The 21172-nt window shown below is 57.8% G+C and overlaps 2 protein-coding genes across 2 annotated transcripts in view; both read right to left on the bottom strand.

The window, feature by feature from the left end:
* Positions 1 to 34: 34 nt before the first annotated feature.
* On the bottom strand, positions 35 to 7084 carry LOC136005934 (hydrocephalus-inducing protein-like; the record flags this gene model as incomplete). The annotated part of the gene is made up of 3 exons (XM_065663825.1): positions 35 to 79; positions 6045 to 6437; positions 6881 to 7084. Coding segments are annotated over 3 exons (642 nt in total), but the record flags the coding sequence as incomplete, so codon positions are not given.
* A 645-nt stretch (positions 7085 to 7729) lies between these two features.
* LOC136005933 (hydrocephalus-inducing protein-like) overlaps positions 7730 to 21172 on the bottom strand; it is a gene marked incomplete at its 3' end in the record, with an annotated part of 47899 nt that continues 34456 nt past the window's right edge. The window contains exons 23-38 of the mRNA XM_065663824.1: positions 20474 to 20683; positions 19470 to 19607; positions 18525 to 18702; positions 17935 to 18026; positions 17033 to 17208; positions 16050 to 16186; positions 15074 to 15201; positions 14795 to 14986; positions 14250 to 14399; positions 13348 to 13512; positions 11731 to 11945; positions 11180 to 11372; positions 10188 to 10385; positions 8653 to 8816; positions 8203 to 8353; positions 7730 to 7954 (exon numbers count right to left, since the gene is read on the bottom strand). Of these exons, the coding sequence (XP_065519896.1) occupies positions 7730 to 7954; positions 8203 to 8353; positions 8653 to 8816; positions 10188 to 10385; positions 11180 to 11372; positions 11731 to 11945; positions 13348 to 13512; positions 14250 to 14399; positions 14795 to 14986; positions 15074 to 15201; positions 16050 to 16186; positions 17033 to 17208; positions 17935 to 18026; positions 18525 to 18702; positions 19470 to 19607; positions 20474 to 20683 (2712 nt within the window). The remainder of the gene's footprint in view (positions 7955 to 8202; positions 8354 to 8652; positions 8817 to 10187; positions 10386 to 11179; positions 11373 to 11730; positions 11946 to 13347; positions 13513 to 14249; positions 14400 to 14794; positions 14987 to 15073; positions 15202 to 16049; positions 16187 to 17032; positions 17209 to 17934; positions 18027 to 18524; positions 18703 to 19469; positions 19608 to 20473; positions 20684 to 21172) is intronic.

Below are 21172 nucleotides of genomic sequence, written 5' to 3'. Positions count from 1 at the left end.
CTGCTCTGGAATCCATCTGCCCTTCTGGAGGACCTCATGGGCCGGGGGGTCTTGCCACTGGCCATGTCGCAGAGGTCGCCTGGAAGAAGCAACAGTTGGACAATCCACAACCCCAGAACCTTAAAACCCTGGACCCACGGAACCCTGGAACCCCGCAACCTCAGGGAAGGGCTCTTAAAGCTCACCCAGTTCCAACCCCCTGCCACGGGCAGGGACACCTTCCACTAGGGCAGGTTGCTCCAAGCCCCGTCCAACCTGGCCTTGAACACTGCCAGGGATGGGGCAGCCACAGCTTCTCTGGGCAACCTGTGCCAGGGCCTCGCCATTCCTGGCACACCCAAAGGACACAGCTGTGTCTCCAGCCTCTGGCATCCTTCCTAAGCGGAGAACACAGGGCCTCCCCACCCTCATTCATGATTAGACCATATTTAGGCTCCATTCATAGACGTAAAACCCCACAACAAACAGACCCTGAGCCAAAACAGCCTTTTGCTCTGGGGGCAGTCCCACGAGCCACACAGACGCACCAGGCGCTACTGGCACTTCTCACCCTCTCTGCAAGGAGCCTGATGATGTTTCTAACTAAGTCAGCACAGAGTTCAAGACTCTGATTAAGAACTATAGTTTCTCAAGGCTACTTTGCCTGGCTCACGTTACAAAGATTATCTGGCAAAAACGGCTCCTTCCAGGCAGGAAATCACCCCACTGCCCAAGAGCATTTCTCCATGCAGAAGGACGCCCTAATTTTCACTTGTTAACACCCAAACTCCAGGCTCCCTCCAGGCACTCCAGGCTGCCACAGCAGGAAAAAAGCAGGAAACCATCGAAGGCACATGAGCAATTAGCTCAGAGCTACGTAAAATCCAGGATGATATTCCCTCCTGCTTCCCTGTGCTCCACATCACCTCTGCTGTGTGCACTTGCTGTACACAGCAAGACAGCATCTAGGCAAAGATGGCCATTCCCTGCCCCTCGACTGCTCCCCACACCCTGCAAGCAAGGCAATCACTTCATTCCTTTACTGCCAAGGCAGCGACAGCACGGCACGTGTTTGTGGTGCCGGGCCCTCCACGGCTTCAGGAAACAAGGCTACCGTTTCCTTTTGTCCTTGCAAGAAACTCCAGAGCTCTGCACTGCCCTACGGACAGGAGGACCTGCTGCAGCAAGAGCTGGGATTTAGAGCTGGAAATAACTCCTTTTCAAGGGAGAAACCTAATGGGGATGATCCAGCATTAAGCTGGGTTTCAGTGGTTTCTTACCGGGTCTTAAGAATAACTGCCTTATTCGTTCCAATTCTCCGAGCTGTGATTTCACTTCACTTGAAACGAACCCTGTCGTCGCCCCCACAACGCTTATTTCCAGAGGGCTTCCAACCTCCACAGCCCAGCCAGCCCAGCAGCTTCCCCCCGCGCCCTGGAGCAAGGCTCTTCCACAGCCCCAGAGCCTGCAGGGACCAGCCTCCCAGAGGAGCAGGAAAGGAGCACAACGGAGCAATCGGGCACATCTCCCTGCAGGGGCAGGACAAACCAGCCACCAGGACACAGCACCCCTCCAGCCCACCACCCCACGGCTCCCTGCTCCCCACCTCAGACAGCCAAGGCTCCCTTTGCTGCAGGACCTACAGCCTAGCTCCAAGTCTCTACCCTCACTGCAAGTTGCACGGCAATTTCAGAGCCCGTTCAAGCCCTTCTACCTGCCCAGCCCTGCTCTTAGCCCAGGGATGTTTAAATCCTGCCGGCTATCACACAACTGCCCCATCCCTGCTGCCAGCGGAGCTGCCTCCTCCCTGCCCAGGGCCAGACGCTACCTGAGCACGGGTGATTCACGCTTCTCCTGGAGGATTCCTCCGTGCGGGGCCCAGCCTTGGCTCCTGAATGCCCTCGCGCTGCTCGGCAGCTGTGGGCAGCTGCAGGGACAGGAGCCGCCCAGGGACGCCTCGGTGTGGCTCTTGCCCACCAGCACAGCAGCTAACTGCTGCTGGGCTGCCAACAGCCAGGGGAACCTGGGCAGCAAAGGACAGGGCTGGCACCTGGGCTGCCCAGCCCCTCTCCTCAACGCTCTGGCTTTGCCAGCTAGGGCAGGGTTTCACCAGCGCCTCGAGGAAGCAGAGCTCAGAGCCTGACAGTAGCTCAAGCCTGCTCCTGCCTCAGCGGCTCAGCAACTCCTGCTCTCACTGGGCCACGGCTGCTGCTCGCATTTAGCAGCAGCAGCTCCCCTGTACGTCACAATAGGCGAGGGCCACACGTGGCTTCCACGGCCACCGCAGGGCCTTGCTAAAGCTACAGCCTTGCGGATCCCTGCAGCCCCCCTACGCCTTCAATGTCTCCCCCGCAGTGAAGCCCTGCACCAGGGCTAAAGTGCACCTTACAGCAGCATTTGGTCACGCTCCGTGAGCGACACATAAATTGCTGGAGACACCGCAGATGAGCCAAGAATTTCCCTGCTTCAGCAGGAAAGAAAAAAGCTTCCGCACTGACTACAAAGCAACCATTTAATTCCTACTTTGCTGGCCCACGAGGAGCCCCGCCACACCAGGGCCATGGCCAGGCTGCCTTTGGGGTGACCCCTGTTGCTGTCCCTGGTGAGCACCCGTCGATGACTTTGTACCCATTAAGCCTGCGCACACGGGCACACGCACCACACAAGGCCACCCAACTGCCCGGGGCATCTCAGCTGCCAGGAGCTTCACACGTTTGCAGCACAGCGTTTGCCAGAAACAAAAGCTTCCCATGAGACTCGGGGCCACAGGCAAAGCAAATCCTCACACCTGCCTGGCGGGGAACGTGGAGCCCTCACTTTGAAACCAACACTCATCATCTGGGCCTTTACAACACAGGCAGGGAGGATATGAGCCCCGAGTGCTAACTGGCTCTCCAGGCAGCCAGCCTCTGGAAACACTCCAAAACATGTCCCGCACCATGTCCAGCCACGAATCCAGCTGGAAACTGGAGAGCTCAGGCAAAGACACCTCAGGCGTGACACCCCTGTGTGCTGAAGGCACCAAGGCTCTCTAACTAAAGGAAACCTCTTACAAAAGCTCTACCACAGCTGACATCATTAATAGGAGCCCACTAGTAGAGCTTCCTGCTATTTCCTTCATAACCTTCAACTGCCAGCCAACGCTGAGACAGACCAAGCTCCCTTCCAGGGTCATAGACTCATAGAATAGTTAGGGTTGGAAAAGACCTCAAGATCATCTAGTTCCAACCCCCCTGCCATGGCCAGGGACACCTCACGCTAAACCATCCCACGCAAGGCTTCATCCAACCTGGCCTCGCACACCGCCAGGGATGGAGCACTCACAACCTCCCTGGGCAACCCATTCCAGTGTCTCACCACCCTAACAGGAAAGAATTTCCTCCTTAGATCCAATCTAAACTTCCCCTGTTTAAGTTTTAACCCCTTACCCCTTGTGCTGTCACTACAGTCCCTGATGAAGAGTCCCTCCCCAGCATCCCTATAGGCCCCCTTCAGGTACTGGAAGGCTGCTATTAGGTCCCCACGCAGCCTTCTCTTCTCCACGCTGAACAGCCCCAACTTGCTCAGCCTATCTTCATACGGGAGGCGCTCCAGTCCCCTGATCATCCTCGTGGCCCTCCTCTGGACTTGTTCCAGCAGTTCCATGTCCTTTTTATGTCGAGGACACCAGAACTGCACACAATACTCCAGGTGAGGTCTCACAAGAGCAGAGTAGAGGGGCAGGGTCACCTCTTTCGACCTGCTGGTCTCGCTCCTTTTGATGCAGCCCAGGATACGGTTGGCTTTCTGGGCTGCGAGCGCACACTGCCGGCTCATGTTCATTTCCTCATCGACCAGCACCCCCAGGTCCTTCTCTGCAGGGCCGCTCTGAATCTCTTCTTTGCCCAACCTGTAGCTGTGCCTGGGATTGCTCCAACCCAGGTGTAGGACCTTGCACTTGTCATGGTTGAACTTCATAAGGTTGGCATCAGCCCACCTTACAAGCGTGTCAAGGTCCCTCTGGATGGCATCCCTTCCCTCCAGCATATCAACCGGACCACACAGCTTGGTGTCACTGGCAAACTTGCTGAGGGCGCACTCAAGCCCACTGTCCATGTCAGCGACAAAGATGTTGAGTAAGACCGGTCCCAACACCGATCCCTGAGGGACACCACTCGTTACCGGTCTCCAGCCGGATATCGAGCCATTGAGCACAACTCTTTGCGTGCGGCCGTCCAGCCAGTTCTTTATCCACCGAGTGGTCCATCCATCAAATTGATATCTCTCCAATTCAGAGAGAAGGATGTCGTGTGGGACAGTGTCAAACGCTTTGCACAAGTCCAGGTAGATGACATCAACTGCTTTACCCTTGTCCATCAATTCTGTAGCCCCATCATAGAAGGCCACCACATTGGTCAGGCAGGATTTCCCCTTAGTGAAGCCATGCTGGCTGTCACCAAGCACCTTGTTGTTTTTCATGTGCCTTAGCATGCTGTCCAGGAGAATGTGCTCCAAGATTTTACCAGGCACAGAGGTAAGACTCTGCAATTCCCCGCGTCTTCCATTTTCCCCTTCTTGAAAATGGGGGTTATATTTCCCGTTTTCCAGTCGTCGGGAACTTCACCTGGCTGCCATTATTTTTCAAATATGATGGCCAGTAGCTTAGCAACGTCATTCGCCAGCTCCTTCAGGACCCACGGATGGATTCCATCAGGTTCCATGGACTTGTGCACGTTCAGGTTCTTAAGACGGTCTTGAACCAGATCCTCTCCTATAGTGGGCCTAAGGTCTTCATTCTCAAATTTTTACCTTTAAGTGGAACCGACTGAAGTCTTAACCGCGCTTTCCCAAAGAATCTTAGAGAATAACAGAATCGTAGAACGCTTTGGATTGGAAAGGACCTTAAGATCCTCTAGTTCCAACACCCTGTCACAGGGAGGGACACCTCACACAAGAACATGGTGCCCAAGCCCCGTCCAACCTGGCCTTGAACACTGCCAGGGATGGAGCATTCACCACTGCTTTGGGCAACCTGTGCCAGTGCCCCACCACCCGCACAGTGAAGAATTTCTTCCTTCTAGCTAACCTGAACTTCCTCTGTTTCACTTTAAGCCCATCACCCCTTGTCCTCTTGATACAGCCCCTGATCAAGAGTCCCTCCCCAGCATGCTGGTAGGCCCCCTTCAGATACTGGAAGGCTGCTATGAGGTCTCCACCCCGCCTTCCCTTCTCCACGCTGAACAGCCCCAGCTTTCTCAGCCTGTCTTTGTACAGGAGCTGCTCCATCCCCCTTAGCATCCTCGTGGCCCTCCTCTGGATTTGCTCCAACAGCTCTAGGTCCTTCTGTTGAGGACACCAGAACTGTACACTGTGCTCCCAGTGGGGGTCTCATGAGAGCAGAGGAGCAGGATCACCTCCCTTGACCTGCTGGTCATGCTCTTGGTGATACAGCCCAGGACACAGGGGGTTTCCGGGCTCAAGCGCACGCTGAAGCGCCTCATGTTCCAACCCCCAGGTCCTTCTCCTCACGCTGCTCTGAATCACTTCTCTGCGCAGCCTGCAGCTGTGCCTGGGATTGCCCTGACCCAGGGGCAGGAGCCTGCACTCGGCTTTGCTGAACTTCATGAGGCTGGCCACCTCTCCAGCATGTGCAGGTCCCTCTGGATGCCATCCCTTCCCTCCAGCGCGCCGGCTGCACCACACAGCTTGGTGTTGTCTGCAAGCTTGCTGAGGGCGCTCGATCCCACTGTCTGTGTCAGCGACAAAGATGTTGAACAGGGTCTGCCCCAACACCGACCCCTGACGGACACCATTCGTCACTGGTCTCCGTTTACACATTGAGCCATTGACCGCGACTCTCTGTGTGCAGTCATCCAGCCAATTCCTTGTCCAGCGGCTGTGCATCCAGCGAATTCATGCCTCTCCCGTTTAGAGACAAGGACGTCGTGTGGGAGGATGCTAAATGAAATTTATTGGCTCCAGAGAGCACGAACGTGGCGGGAAGGGCCAGGGGCAGCTGGTCACTTGCGGGTGGAGGGCAGGCCCCGGAGGTGGTAGATCCAGGAGCCGCCAGGGCAAGAGACCACCAGCCTGCTGGTGACAGGAGCCGGGCCGCCCGTGAAGGAGACGGTGATGGTGGTGCTGCTCTTGGCGCGCAGCATCTCGGGGGCCCTGACGCTGAAGGCCGGGTGCTTTACGGCATACTGGAACGCCGTGGCCCTCGGGAAGACGTTCCTGAAGGAGATGGAGGTGGTGCCGCCGGCTGGGATGAGGAAGGGGCCCTGGGGTTCAGGGGGCAGCGCAAGGCCGATGAGTGGGATGCAGTACTGCCCGCCCAGTGCAGAGCTGAGCTGCAACGTGGCCTTGGCTTTGCCCAGGTGGCAGGGCTCAAAGGTCACTTCCACATTCAGCTCCGAGCCCCCAGCGCTGGCGGGTGCCGCACTGATGGATTTTGCCGTCCGGAAGTCGGCACAGTCGGTCTGCGCAGGGGAGACAAGAGACCATGGGGGGTTGGTCACAACAGCAGAGCCAGCGCCTCGGGAAGAACACGATGGTCCCCTGGCCCTGGCCCGTCCCACCCAGACCATAGCCCTGGTGAGTGCCTGCGGTGAATGGGCACGAGAAGTGTGCAAACGTGCCCAGCAGGAACAACCCTGCACCCAAGCCCCAAGACTGCCAGACCTGGGCTGCAAGCGGGAAGCAAGCCCAGGCACCACGGGGCCTGAAAAGCAGCTCCAACCAGGGCAGCAGACACGGGCCCGCAAGGGAGGACAAGCCCACACTAGTGGGAAGGCCCCTGGGCTCACATGGCCACCCTGGCTCTGCCAGGCCACGCCAGAGGCACTCGGACCCCCTGGTGGAGAGGGCTGGTGCTGGCCAGAGGAGCTGCCTCCCAGCCAGAGCCCTGGCAGCCCGGGCTCACCTGTAGGAGGTACTCGGTCTCCTGCTGGGCAAAATTCCGTATTTTGGTGGTGATGGTCTGACGGGAGCCCAGCGTGGTGCGGAAATACACGGGCTTCTCTGGCCTGCTCGAGGTGGCTTTCAGCTGCAGGTTGTAAGACAGAGAGCCCAAGTCGCTGCTCTGGAGCACCAGGTGCCCGGTGCTCTCACCCGTTTTCAGGGGCTGATACTCCAAGACAAGATCCGCCTGGGAGGAAGGAAGGAAAAAGCCACGGCGTCAGGCACAGGCAGGGAACACGTGTGCCTGAGAAGGGGGCAGCTGGTCCCTGCTCTGCTCAGGCAGCGCTTGAAGGCTGGGCTGCCTTCCCCGCTCTGACTCCCTCTCTCTCGGGCACAGCCTTGCTCCTTCTGGGGGACGGTTCACTCAGGGACAGATCCCAACAGCTCAGAGCCCTCCAGCATGATGCCAGAAGCTGCCCACCCTAAAAAGCCCCTGTGCTCCCCCAGGGCACACACCACCTCCTGTCAATGCAGGCTGCAGACAACCTGGCCGCGGGATCAGGCTTGTCCTGCAGCCACTCGCACCTGGAAGCAACACATTAAATGAGGGGCACATGGCACAAGGACCTGCCACGTGACGCCCAGTGGCGGCGTGTTACAGGGGCCAGCAGGGCAGACTCCACCAGCGCAGGATGATTCCCACTGGGGATATTCTCGCACACTGCTCCCTCTCTACGTCATCGGCAGGGAGCTGCCACCACGGAAAGAGGCCCCACATGGCTCCTTTCAGGCATCACCCTCCAAGAGCCCCCCCTCCGGCCACGAGTAGGGAGAGCAGAGTGAGCCGGAGGAGCTTTGCTCCTACCTTTGACTGTGCAGGAACAGTAAAGTGCTGTGGAACGCTGACGTCCGGCACTTTGCAGTTGATGGCAAACGTCACCGGGACAGGCAGAGGGTTGTCCACCTTGACAGTGGAGGACACTCTCTGCCGAACGGCGGTGCTCATTTCGACAGTGCCGATGGGTCCCGAAGCCATCACCTTGAAAGTCACCATGTGGAACAAGTACTCTCCGGTTGTCTCGTTGAGGAAGGTCACCTGAATCAGACAGAAAGGGAAGTGCTGCTCATTCCACACAGGAAAACAGACCCGGAAGAGCCCACCGAGCTCAGCGCCCTGCTTCCAGGAATGGCTATGAGCACCCAGCGAGGAGGAGTGCAAGACCAGAGAAAGCACCTGTGGTATTTCATAGGACCCGTGCACGTGGAGGTATGAAAACGGGCGTGTAGCTTCTCAGTGAGCCAACAGCTCCTTGAAGGGCCCTGCAGACCAGTGTCCTCACTCACCTTTGCCCTGTAGACTCCTTCTTTGTAGGAGAAGAAGGTGAGCTGGTAGTCCTTCTTCGCAGAGCTCGGCACGTCGATGTATGAACACCCCTGCAGCACGGAACTGCTTTCCAGGTTCTCTGGTTTGAGCATGTCAATAACCACCAGGAACCTGCGGGTGAGAAGGACGCAGTGAAGGTCAACAGGAAGGACTCCCATAGGATACCCATCGTGCGGGGGTACAATACAGTCCCTCTCATCCTCAGTGCCTCGGGCACAGGGCGCCAGCTCTCACCCCCCTTGGAGGAAAGCCCTCCAGGATGGCTCTGCACAGGCAGAACGTGGGTATGGCCAGACACAGCCAAGGAGAGGGAAAAGCTTTCAGGAGGGAGCTTCCAGGCACTGGAAGCTTCCTTCCTTGTGCTGCTGCAGGGATTGCTCATGAGGCCAGACTCCCTGGGCTGGACTCACCTCTGTGGTCTCTGCAGCCAGTTGGACACAGGGATGAGCTCCGTGTGGGAATTCCTGCACGGAACCTGCCGGGAAATGGCCCCTGAGCACCTGGGGGCTTCAGCAGTTCCTTCCAGCTGGTAGCGTAAGCCTGTCCCGTCCGGCAGGGGGAAGAAGATGGAGCCCTACAGACAACGAATAGGACAAGTCGGCTCTGGAGCACCCCTGGACAGTCCCACGCCTGAGGCTCTCACTGAGGCAGCTTTCAGCACGTCCAGCTGGCAGAGCTGTGACTGCAGCCCTGTCCCGCGCAGGAGGAGACAGACGCCAGCGTCGCACCTGCTCTGAGCTGCTTGTGAGCGGGTGCGTGGCCCACAGGACACGGCACAGCTACAGGACACAGAGGCATCATCTCTGGGCAAAGCAAGGAAACACGGGCCCTGCAGCAGAGCTGCTCTGCACATCCCAACACTCCCTTACTGGCCCCACTCACCTGGGCATGTCCCTGCCAGCCTGTGCTCACGCAAGGACAGCCGTGGGCAGGGGGTGGCCGTCCCTGATGAACTCCATTGCCTCAGTCCTGCTGGCCTTAGCCCCAACAGCGCTGACCAGAGAGCAGCCTGTAAGCTGGCACAACAGGGGCCCCCAGACATGGGCCATGGAAAGCTCATATCCATGCTCATTCTGGGTGCCCGTGGATCCCAGACACCTGCCTCTGCCTCCACAGCAGCTGAAAGCTGCAAGACTCCTCACGCAGGCTGTACGTTAAAGAGATGCTGAGCACGTGCGACCCTAAGGGCACAGATCTGCTGAGCACCCTGGAGACTTGAGGCCAGAAATCTCTGACCTGGCCCACTGTAAGGCCAGCTGGAGCGGGACAAGGAGCGGGACAAGGACCCGGCAGCTCCAGCACCACAGAGCCCTTCTGAACTGACCCCTTGGATTTAGGAGCTTGTTGCTGGCCTGGCACAGAAAACATTGCAGAGGGGCCAGTCACCCCCATGTGCCCAGCCTGAGACCTGCAGGAAGGGCTCCTCCCAAAGCTCCTGCATGACCCTCAAGAGATCTCTCTCGTTTCCCACCTGCCTGCTCACGGCCAGGACGGCACTGACAAACTGCAGGGCAGCTTTGCCCTTCTTGCTCCCTGCAAGCTGCAGAAGGACACCAGCCAGGTGCTGCTGGCAGAAGTGGTTGTGCCCGGGGCTTGGAGAGCCTGTGCAGCCCGTGCGCTGAGCATGGGGGTCTCTGAGCCCCCTGGGCTGCCACAAGCAGCGACCCAGAGCTACGCAGAACAAACTTCATTTCTTGGCCTGCAGAAAGCCTGGCTTTTTACGTTAGCTGCTCCAACACGTTTGGTGCTCAGTCCCGACTTCCCATCTGCCCTTTGCCCGTGCTGGCCCCCAGCCACCACAAAACCCAGCTTCCAACAGAGAGCACAGGACACCTTCAGCTTGGACAGGACCTCCAAAGGTCATCTCGGCCAACCTCCTGCCCAAAGGAGAGTGACCTACGAGGGTCATGCCACGAGGGTCAGCACGCTGGCACAGCTCACCTACCTGATGCTTCTTGTTCCCACAGCTCATGGTTAGGGGTCTGTAGGTGACCTGGTAGGCCTTTTCTTTTTGCCTGGCCTCCAGATGGATAAATTCAGGCCCTTTCCAGTATTTCCCCTCAACAATGGGCTGCAGGGTCCAGGCCTCGCTGCTCGGGTTCGACAGGAGGATGGTCTGGCTCTGCTTCTCACGCACATTGCAGCTGAAAGTCAGGGTCTGCAACAGAGGAGCACAGAGGCTGCTGGGTCGTACCCACAATCCTTGCCACTCTTCTCACGCTGGCTTTACACCAGGACCTGGAGCACGGGGAGCAGCTTTTCCTTGTCACATGCAAAAATTACACTTTGGCCACAGCTTTTGGAGTAAATCAAGCTGGTTGTTCTTGAAGAAGGGAGCAGAACAAGCCTTTCGCATGCTGGGTGAAAGGAAACTTCAGGGGAGTCCTGAAAGGAAACTGCTGTGCAAGGACAGATCTGCAGCCACACAGCCCTTTCCTTCATGGGCAGGATGAAGAGGAGCTCCATGCTCTCTTTGGGAGCAAGAGCCAACTGCTCCCAAGCTACCCCCTCCCAGGGGCTGGATGCAGATGCCTTGCCCCTTCCTACTGCTGAATGCCCTCCCCTGGCCCGGCACGGGGGAGAAGTGTGGCTGCGGGTGCAGTGCTGGGATACAGCGGGGTGGCTCTGTGGGGAGGGTCTCAGGAGAGCCCGGCAGGGTGCTCCCACGGCACGGGTGCTACAGTGCAGAGCCAGGACAACCGAGCTGCTCACTGGAGGAGCAACACCTCGAACAGGGGAGAAAGGCAATGACAGGGCTCAGGAACTCTGGCAGTCCTGCCCAGCACTTTCTCTCTGGGATACCCCGGCACAAGCCAGTCTGCGCTCGCAAGTGTCCTTCAGTTCCTGCCCTGGGAGAGATGTGGCGCAAATGCTGGGGTCCAGGGGCCCATCCTGTCCCTGCTGCGTTACCTTTCTGGTGCCAGGGGCCTCCACGCAGGATCCTGATAGCGTAAGGCGGAGCGCCTCGCTGCCCGGGATGAAGCACCGCAGCCCCTCGTACTGGACAGCCTGGCTCAGCTTCGAGGGGCGGAAGGTCACAACGAAGGGGACATCCACCCCTGGCCTGATGTAACCCTTCGTGGGGCTGATAGAAAAGTCCGGCTGGAAGCTCTCCACGTCCCACAAAAACCTTGCCAAGGAAAGCACAAGGACAGGAAAGAAGGATTAGCCACGGGGAGCTGTGAAGGCAGGGTAAGTCTCAGCGTGAGGCTCTCCGTCTCTGGTGGGCTTTCCCACCACATCTCAGGCCTGATGCTGAGCCACCTGGCAATAAGGCTTCAGGCTGGGCAGGACCCACTGCACCCATCTCTAAATGAGCTTTTGCTCGTACCCCCTTGCTAACTGCCAGGGCCTGACTGCACGGCCATGGCTGCACGACTCTCCAGCGGGATGGAGAAGCAGAGAGGAGCTATCTGGGCACACTACGGCTCCTCACAACCCTCATCCAAGCAATCAGCCCTCAGAGAGGCAGGGGGGTCCTGCTTTACCTGACTCCTGCGTCGCCCGCGTTCCGCATGACGACGCGCCGGCACGTGTAGCTCTGCCGTACCACGGCTCCAAAGCTGAGCTGGTCCTGGTCCAAGCTCACGAGGCTGCCCTGGCAGGAGCCCCGCACCGCAAAGAGGGAGCGCACCAGCCCGCGGCACTCCAGCAGCACTTCCCCGCTGAACGGCTGCATGCGGCGCTTCGGGGAGAAGGTCACCTCCACTTTGCAGGTGTCTCCTCTGGCCTTCAGCTTTAGCTCCTTGCTGGGCTTCAAGCACAGAACCTATCCGAAGAGATGAGTGGAGACTATTTCATCTGGCAAGCCAGCTGCGGAGCCTCCCTCACCAGACTCAGGGAAGAGGCTTCCAATTCCTCTTCTGTCCGCACCAACACTGACCCAGTCCCACTCATTCCCTCGTAGGCATTCCTAGGTAATACCAAAGGTGTTTTCTGCCATGTGTCCACCTGGTCACGGTGAGGTCACCTCTGCCTTCTAAAGCTTTCATGGAAGTTCCAACAGAGCTGTAACCCTCCCTCTTTCAAGATTCACCTCCCTCGCCTTTCCAGATCTAAAATATGTGGCTGCATCCTGACCTATGCGTCTAAAACAGGTTAGAGGAATTGTGCCGCCTTCTCACTTGTGGCTCTCGGGGAGTCCTGGCACCCAGCTCAGCTGAAGCATTCACACTGCAAGCATCTGCTGGCAGAGCAGTGCCAGCAGGGAGGACGGGGCAGGCACAGGCAGCCAGGGCAGCCCACAGCTGTCATTAGCTACTACCTCCCACCCACAGCAGCTCATCGCTCCCTGCAGGCACGCTAAAGTGCTCTGCAGAGAAGGAATGGCACTTACCCCAGCTTCCTGCAACTCTGGCACGGTGGATGTGACTCTGAGCTTAAAGGCGAGAGGGCCTGCACTCTTGTTGGCTATGGTGACGATCTTCTTCACCGTCTGCCCAATGCAGATGTTTCCTAGCTTCACCACCTTTCCTGGTGGATGCACAACGTCAACCTGAGGCAGGAGGGATTGATATCAAGCCAAAGGAAAGAAGGAGAAGAGGTTTTCTGCCACTCTCGTGGCAGAAACACAAACCATGCTAGGCTGGGGAAGAGATGAGGAAATGAGAAAACCATGCTGGTTGCCACCTGCACTTTTAGCATTTAGATTTCATCTCACCTTCATTTCTATGCCCCTTCCTTGGGCCTCAACAGTCAGCTTCTCAGCCGGGGCACACGGAGGCAGCAACAAGCTGTTGTGGCTGTTGTCGTCTTTAGGTGTCCGTAGGAGCTGCGCACAGAGGGAAGAGAAACCACAGACAGCATGAGTTTCTGGACCTTCACCACGTGAACAGACTCCCCAGACGAGCCATCCCCTCCCATATTCTTTCCCCCCAGTGGCAGGGATTATCCAAGTCCCTCCACAGCCTGCCAGCAGAGCCGGCTAACCCTGGAATGCCACCGGGCTTTGCCCTGCGCGCTGCCCCCATCTCCCTGGCACAAGCCTGGGAATGCTGGAGCGCTGGGAATCTCCAGGAGCGTGCACAGACCTTCCCCCTCACCTGCTCCTCAGCAAGGTGCTGCTGGTCAAACTCCAGTGAGTAAACCCCACAGGGGTTCTTCACCACCACTGTCCCCTCTTCCCCATGGCTCTGTGGCAGCAGCGGTCCCAGCTCGAGCTCTGCGGGGCTCAACTCCAGCCGTGGCTCCAGACCACATCCCAAGACCGGCACCCGCAGGCGTTGGCTGCTCTGGCAAATCTGGATCTGCAGCTCGCCCCGGTAGCACTTCTGCAAAGAAGCAGCACAGAAAGCTCCTCCGTGAAGCCCCAGGTGACAGCGCCTCCAAGGCAACAATCGCCCCAGGGTCAGGGGTCTTCTCAGCACCTCTAAGCTGAACCCAAACCAGGCAGTTACTTAGAGCAGGGGCTACAGCATCTGCATGGCTCTGAGTAACTGCGGTGAGTCCTGCTGGGGAGTGTAAGTGGTCAGTTGGCTACCAGATGGATCTAAAACAGCCTATCAGAGGTTTTCACCTAGTCGTGGGGGAGCGCAACGCACGTGAGAAAAGTCTGCTTTCTCAGACACAGTCCTGGCGCTGCAGCACCGGGCAAACATCAGCTGTGTGAAAGAGGCAGCTGAGCTCTCACTGGACAGAAATAAGGATCGTCTTCTCTGCTCAGTGCTTGGCTCTGGTCAAAGCCAGACACGAGACGCTGAAATCTCCACGAGCAATTGAAAGATCCCTGTGACTGTCCCCAGCCATGGAAGCACTTGGGTCCATCCTGTCACACGCTGCCAGTTTCCAAGTCACGGTGGCCACATGCAAACTGCCTTTGGGAATGCTCCACCATTTAAGCTGACTCCCAAACTGCGTGGGACCGTGCAAGGGAAACTGAGGAACGGTGGGCACAGGGCTGGCAGAAAGCTCCACGCGGAGGCAGAGCTCATTCCCCGCTCCCTGTGCTGGCCTCCCCTTACCACACTGCTTTGACAGTCCTCCTGGGGGTGACACCCACCAAACTCACCTCTTCCGTGGGTGAAAAACGGACTTGGACATGGCACTGCTGTCCTGGAGCGAGGGTTCCAGCTGAGGGCAGCACCTCAAAGCCACAGGGCGCGGGCCTCATCTCCTCCCGCAGCTTGTCATGCTCGCTCGCTGGCAGATGTTTGTCCACCTGCGCACAGAAACCAGTCGCGTGAGGTCTCCTTGGTCTGCGAGGACAGACCCTCGGTTCCTGCAGTGCTCCGAGATGCTGGCACGGTGCAGGGAGCACCTTCATCCCACCCAGACGTGGCCACCCCTGCCTACAACTGGAGGGCAAACATGTTGGCAGGGCAGGCAGATGGGGAGGCAGTGTCCTCGGAGGGGGAGGAATGGGTGAAGATGGCAGAGAAGTGAAGCGTCAGCTAGTGAGCAGGCCCAGGTGAACCAGCCTTGCTCTGTACCCTCAAAAGCTTCCTCAAGCGAGCTGCAGCCCAAGTGCTCAGGCAGCCAGAGGGGCGGGAAAGCCAAGAGAGGCAAAGAAAACCCAACCGAGAAGTTGTGTGTTACACGTTGTCTGTGCTTTACCTCCTTAACAGCCTCATTCATGCTCATGGACCATTTACAGGGGACCTGGGACGTGTTGTGGAGCTGGATGGTTTCTTCCTGCCACTGCCCACACTGGACAGAGGAGAACTCCAGCCTGTCCCTCGAGAGGCAGAGGGACGGCTCAGCCACAATGGCACGCAGGCGGACCTGGAACGTGGGGCCTCCTCTGACCTAGAGAAGGACAGAGCATCCAGTTGAGAGCCCGGCTGACACTCGCTGCTGTGCCCAACCTGCTGCCTGCCCCACAAGCTGGCCTACCTTGATGGGCAGGAGCACATCCACCTTTCCCAGGGGCACGTTGGCACTTTGTGGGTCGAAGCACACTTCAAATGTCTTGGTCTCACAGCAGGGCAGGCGCTTCACAAGGTCCAGGCACACGCTGAAGCCTGAACACAGGAAAATCAAGCAGCTGAGATACACAAGCAACAGGAAATGGCTCAGGAGCACGGCAAGGCCACAGGGGTGTCCTGGCTGGCAGCTCTGTGAAAGACCCCTTTCCATCTCCAGAGAAGCTGCTCTGCTCCCCTTGTCACTGCCCAAAGCAAAAGGATTTTCACAGCCAGAATCCAGGGGTTGCAGGGTAAAAACGAACCACATTGGTTGAGGAGCTCCAGCAATTCCTTCAGCTGGCATCTCAGGGAAGGACGCATACACCTCTCCAAAGGACAATTTCCAACTAAGATACCAAATGCTGTGGTGTTCCCTGGACAGCGGCTTAGAAGAGACGCCTGGCCACCCGTCACAGACAGCAGTCCCCGTGTGACGGAGCTGCAGCCTTACCCCAAGGCCTCTTTGCGAAGCCTGTTTCGATACGGCACAGGATCCCACAGGCCGTTCAATAAGGCTGAGCAGAAGTGCTCTGGCACTAGGAACTCTGAACAAAGCACTTCCGAACCACAGAGGGTCCATCTGGCTGCAACATAAACCCTCAGAGTGCACAAAGAAACTCCGATGGTGCTCACGGGAGCCAAGAGCAGAAGATGCTGAGAGGCGATCATGCTGATCAGCCCATCTGGCCCCTGCAATGACTTTTTAGGGCAGCCACAGGCAGACCAGGTCTCTGGGCACTGCTCGACAGAATTCAGGCTCTTGAACAGGGCACCGGCCAGAGGGGTACTAAGGAGGAAAAAGCTGCCCAAGGAAGTACTCAAATCTCCCCATGCCCAATGGCTCCAGCTGATGTGGCAGAGACAGCCCCTTCAAGCCCCCGTGAAGCCTCTTTACCACTGGTTACCTGTGTTATACAGGACATATCCATCGGCCTTGAAAGATGCAGGGAAGTGCCCGGTGTTGGTGAGCTTCACCATGTGTGTGTGGATGTCACCGGGAACGACATAGCCAAGGTCCAGGACGTATTCGGGCAGCTCAGCTCTGAAAGGAGGAGGAAGGACACTCTGTAAAGCCCAGCATGGCGTGGGGTGGAGAAGCAAATGGAGTGGATAATTCTGTATCCACTGCTGTGAAAACTCAAGCCAAGCCCAGGAAACCCAAGGCCTGACCTGAGCACCCAGTAATAAGACTTGGCTAAGTCATGGGGAGTGCAGGGCCTAGGATTTATCAGCCACCAACGGGATCTTCGAGTCAGTTTAAAGCGGGTACTGGACACAGTTCCTATGCTGTGAAAAGCCATTGCAGAGAAGTCCACTGCGTCTCCACGGGTCTCAATGAAACTGCTAAGCTGGTGTCCGGCCCAAGCCTGAAACTGCTTCAGGACCTTCTCACAGGATTTCCTTGCAGAGGATACCTCCACTGCTCTGCAGCCAGATCTGTCCCCAAAGCAGCGCTTGAGAGTATCGTGTGCAGTAACCAACACTACAAGATTGCTGTGAAGGTCTTTTTGCAGGCAATCCCACTTGGAAAAGCACATAAGGGATCTGGACCATTCCCTGCTCTTCCTGCTTAGTGGGGTCTGCTTCTCGGCACAAAGACTCCAGCTTGGAGATGCCCCTTTCACAGCTGGTCAGCAGGGGTGGTGCCTGTGCTGTCTGCAAGGGCTTGCTGGTCTGCACCCCCTCAGCTCTGAGAACAGAACCCAGCAACTGTGGGGAGTGGAGCACCTCCAGAGCTCAGGGTAGCACTGTGCAAGTGAGGACACCGAGCTGCCCACAGGGAGCACGGCGTAGCTCTCAGCATCAGGCCCTTTCGGAAGTCTTCAGCTATTCCCAACTCTGAGACACAAGGAGCTCTCAGGGGCAGGGCTGCACTGCTGGCTGTTACCCTCGCGGCCCCTGGAGACAGGCTACAGGAGTCCCTACTAACTTGAGAAGCCTCCGATGTACACGCTGGTGAAAGGCAGTGTCCTCCGGGGGACGGGAGGCGAGAGCTTTCTGCTGCTCCAGGGCATGTTCCTCAACCAGCATCTCCTCCATCTGCATCTGCAGCTGAGCATCCCACTGAGGAAAGGAAAGACAGGGGCTGGTTAGCCAAGGTCCTTCCCAAGGCACAAGCTTGTCTCGGGTGGAGGATCCCACCCTGCTCTTGTTGAGAGGGGCGACGGAGTCAGTCTGTCTCACTGATCGGTGTCTGTGACACTTCCTGCTCTCTCAGGCAGGATCATATCCCCACAGAAATGAACTCCAGTGTCTCTGCCTGCCCAGTTATCAAAGCTGATCTGGACAGACACACAAACAAGCCAGAAACCTTCCAAAGCTCCAAGTATATCCCTGCCTCCAGTCAGTGCCAAAGCAGCCTGGACAAAAGCTCTCCTGGAAAGGGGACCATGAGAGAGCTGGAGCCTCCTGGAGATACAGAACACAGCACAGCCTCAGGCTGCATTCAGGCTGCTGCTTTACGCTTTGTAAACCTGGCAGAGCTTGGCCGGTGAGCAACAAACCCCCCAGCACCACCCTGTGTGTCCTTCAGAGCACCAGAAACCCAACTGCCCGAGCACAGCTTTCAGCATCTCCCTGGGGCAGTCAGGAGCTGGCGCATCACCACGAGGGACAACTCCCAGAGGTGGGCAGCCCAAGGGGCACACTGAGCTGACACACTCCGTGGCCAGGGGTGTGCAGGGAGGTGCCCAGTGCCGGCAGGGCCCTGGGCAGCTGCCGTGGGGCACAGGGGCTCCAGTGTCTCGCAGGAGGGTGGCACGTGCGGGACAGGGCAGCAGCTCTACTCACCACGGTGCCCGAGTCGTCCACGCGGGGCTCGGCTGCCACAGCCTCCCCCAGAGCAATGGCCTCTTCTCTCTGGCTGCCTTTGTCCAGCTTTTCTTTGGCCTTTAGGAGGATCTTCTCATATTTGGCGTTGCCTGAAAGCACAGGACACCACCCATAGCAGTGGGGCAGCACAAATCCCACGGAAGACGGGAAGCCCCATTCCCCCGACACCCAGACACAAACTGCTCCAGCAATGTAGGGAAAGGAGATCCTGCTGCTTCTCACCCCCACCCGTCTTTCTCGCCACACAGGAGCATCTCAGCCCCACAGCGTGATGCAAACCCAACCCCTGTCAAAATCCCTGCCAGCCTCTATTACAGCTTTCCCAAGCTTTTCTGCCCAGCCATCATCTTCCCAGACCTCTTGGCAAGCTGTGCACGATGGTTCCTGCGGCAAAGCCCACATGGGCTCGTCTGCCAGAGGCTAAAGAAGCAACCAGAGGGCTGACCTTGTCTGACAGCCCTGAAACCTCCAGGCCTGCTGGAGGTGCCTGTGAGCTGCCCTGTGGGCATATGGCATGGGGGAAAGCCGAGCAGACAGGCAGTGCTCACCTTTGATGTTCCTGGGCAGGTCCAAGTGGATCCTGGGAAAGGTCCCTTCTCCTTTCAGGGAGATTTTTTCTGGCTCCAGGTGACCCAGTTGGATCTGGAAAGCCCTGCAGAAGACTCCAGGCACTCCTGGCAGGTAATACACTTTCAGCACTTGCTGCTTGCCAGGTTCAACGTAACCCTGCAGGGCACACAAGAGGGAGGGACGCAGTGTACCAAAGAGGATTCTGTGGAGGGATGGCTCACATGACAGACGCGCTGAGAACACAAGACAGGTTCTCATACATAAGGAAACATCAGACATCACCACCTCCAGCTTTCCTGTATCCAAACGCCTGAGTCTCACTGCTCTTCTGCTCACAGGGTTTACCCTCTGCTAGCCAGAGCCAGGCACAACAAACCAAAGCTCTTTCACCAGCTGCTCTGGAAGAACGGAGAAGGGCCTCTGCTTCCAGCAGGGCCAGCAGCTCCTGGCAGCAGCTTGCAGGAGAGGACATCAGCATGTCACCCCTCAGACGGACAGGCACTGAGGAAGGTGGAAGCCACTTGGCCCTTTGGCTTCCTCTTCCCATCGCAAAAGGGCACCAAGACAGGAACTCTGCTCCAGCTCTAAGACACCCAGGCAGGATGACAAGCTGCGATGGAGTGATGCTCCAGTGATGGCACAACCAGAGAGCTCAGCACTCAGCTCCAAAGAGCTCCCGGAGCACTCGTGCCTCCCACTGGTGCTTGCTGTAGGACAGCAGAGCCAGCGGCGCCCAAGGACAATCAGGGGCTCCGTTAGGATTCTGCTCGATGGACCTCCTCTGCCTCTGCAACAGTCGCTCACAGCCCTGTGTCTCCTGGCTGGTTTTGGACGGGGCTTGTGTGTTCATTCCCCCTGTTTTCCCCCAAAGCGCTCTCCTGGGCAGCCTGACACAGGCCGGGTGAAGCCCTTGTGCTACTCACCCTGCTGGGCACGACCAGGGGCACGCCAGGCAGAGGGCTGGCTGCAGTGCCTGTGCCGGGGCTCAGCACCGCAAAGGCAAATCCCAGCTTCCCGCTGTTTTGCAGGGTCAGCGCTGCTTCCGTGACTTTGTTAAACACCTGAGCAGAGGACAGAAGAGCAGGAAGTTACAGGCACACGTCTGCTGCCAAGAATTTCATTCCTCTTCCATCGGGTTGAAAGCAAAGGAACACAGCCCAGAAGCAGGGAGCGCACAGGAGAGATGGGCACTGGGCTCTCTGGGTTAGCCTGGGCAGCCCACGGCCACAGGGTACCCTTGGGCCCTACACAGGAACAGCTATTTGTGGCAGAGGTGCAATAGCAACCATGGAAAGATCAGTAATAAAGCAAGTAGGGGACACAAGCTCTCTGCACTTGAAGGTGTCACCCAACTGCGAGCTGAAACACAGGAGGAGGCATTGGGGCATTTCAGGAGAAAAGGCACCTGCACACAAGTATTTGTGGGCACAACACAAGCCAAAAGGGAGGGAGAGAGGGCAACGCACACAGGGCCAACAGCTGGAAACAGCTGTGGGGGTTGTAACCGGAGAGAAGTACAGTGAGGGTTATTCGGGGACATTCTATCCGGCTACGTTGACTGGAAGCCCAGGTCAGCTGCCTCCTTGGTTGATGAATCAGGAGCATTAAAAGAGAGCACCTCATTTGGGCTTTAGGAGCAGATCAGCGGATGGATGTCTCAGGGACACATCCCTCTGCAGATCACCACTGGGATCCTGCCTGCCCCAGGAGGCAGCGTTAGTTAGAGGAGGGATCCCCAGCTTTGGGCGGAGCTGGGGTGGAGATGGCCATTAAACGCCAGCTTGGAGGTATCCCCCAAACGTTGGACTTCCAAGCCATAGAGCCAGCGAAGCAGCTGGGAAGGGGGGAGAGCCCTGGACCCGGGTGGGCAGCAGCCCACCGGTCATGCTTGGAGGCAAGGAGCACTGACAAGAGCAGTGTGCGGTACCTGCAGCCCGCAGTCGATCTCGGTGGTGTCCAGGAGGTAGCTGATGCGCGAGGCCTCCCCACGCAGAGCCACCTCGTAGCTCGGGCCTCCCTCCACCCTGCACAGCGCCGTGACCTGGCTGACGGTGTTGGCGTGGCCGAAGAAGGAGAAGGAGACGCGCTGGCTCTGGCCCGGCTGCAGCTCACCGTGCAGCGGCAGGATATCGAAAACCTGCAGGCAGGGAGGAGAGATCCACACATGGAGCACGGGACTGATGCAGGAGAGCAGCCTCAGCTTGGGCCAAAGGACAGACGTGGCTGCAGGGGCCTCTTCCTCAAACACAGGCAACATCATCCTCATCTCACACTGCAGCCGTTCCACTCACCAACGGAGAGACCATGGGGAAAACCTTCTCCCACAGTCCCAATTAATGCAGTAGCTAATACACTACATTCATTTGTGGTGTCTCCTGGCAGCAAGAAATTCTCTCTGCTGCAGAACCTGCCTTCAAAAACACCTTTTCCTGCCCTCAGAAGAACACGAGACTGGGAGCTGAGAGCCTGTGGAGCCAGGGGCAGGATCCAGCCCAGCTCCTCGCACTCCTCATGCTTTTCCCTGTCTCTGATTCACATCCTGCTCTCTCCAGATGCTGCAGCAACTGCTGCAGGAATTTCCTACCCACCACTTGATGAGGACCAAGATGGATAAAGTCCTCCATAG

This window comes from Lathamus discolor, chromosome Z, assembly GCF_037157495.1.
Source record: "Lathamus discolor isolate bLatDis1 chromosome Z, bLatDis1.hap1, whole genome shotgun sequence".
Taxonomy (NCBI): domain Eukaryota; kingdom Metazoa; phylum Chordata; class Aves; order Psittaciformes; family Psittacidae; genus Lathamus; species Lathamus discolor.
This window is presented reverse-complemented; position numbering and strand designations above follow the sequence as displayed.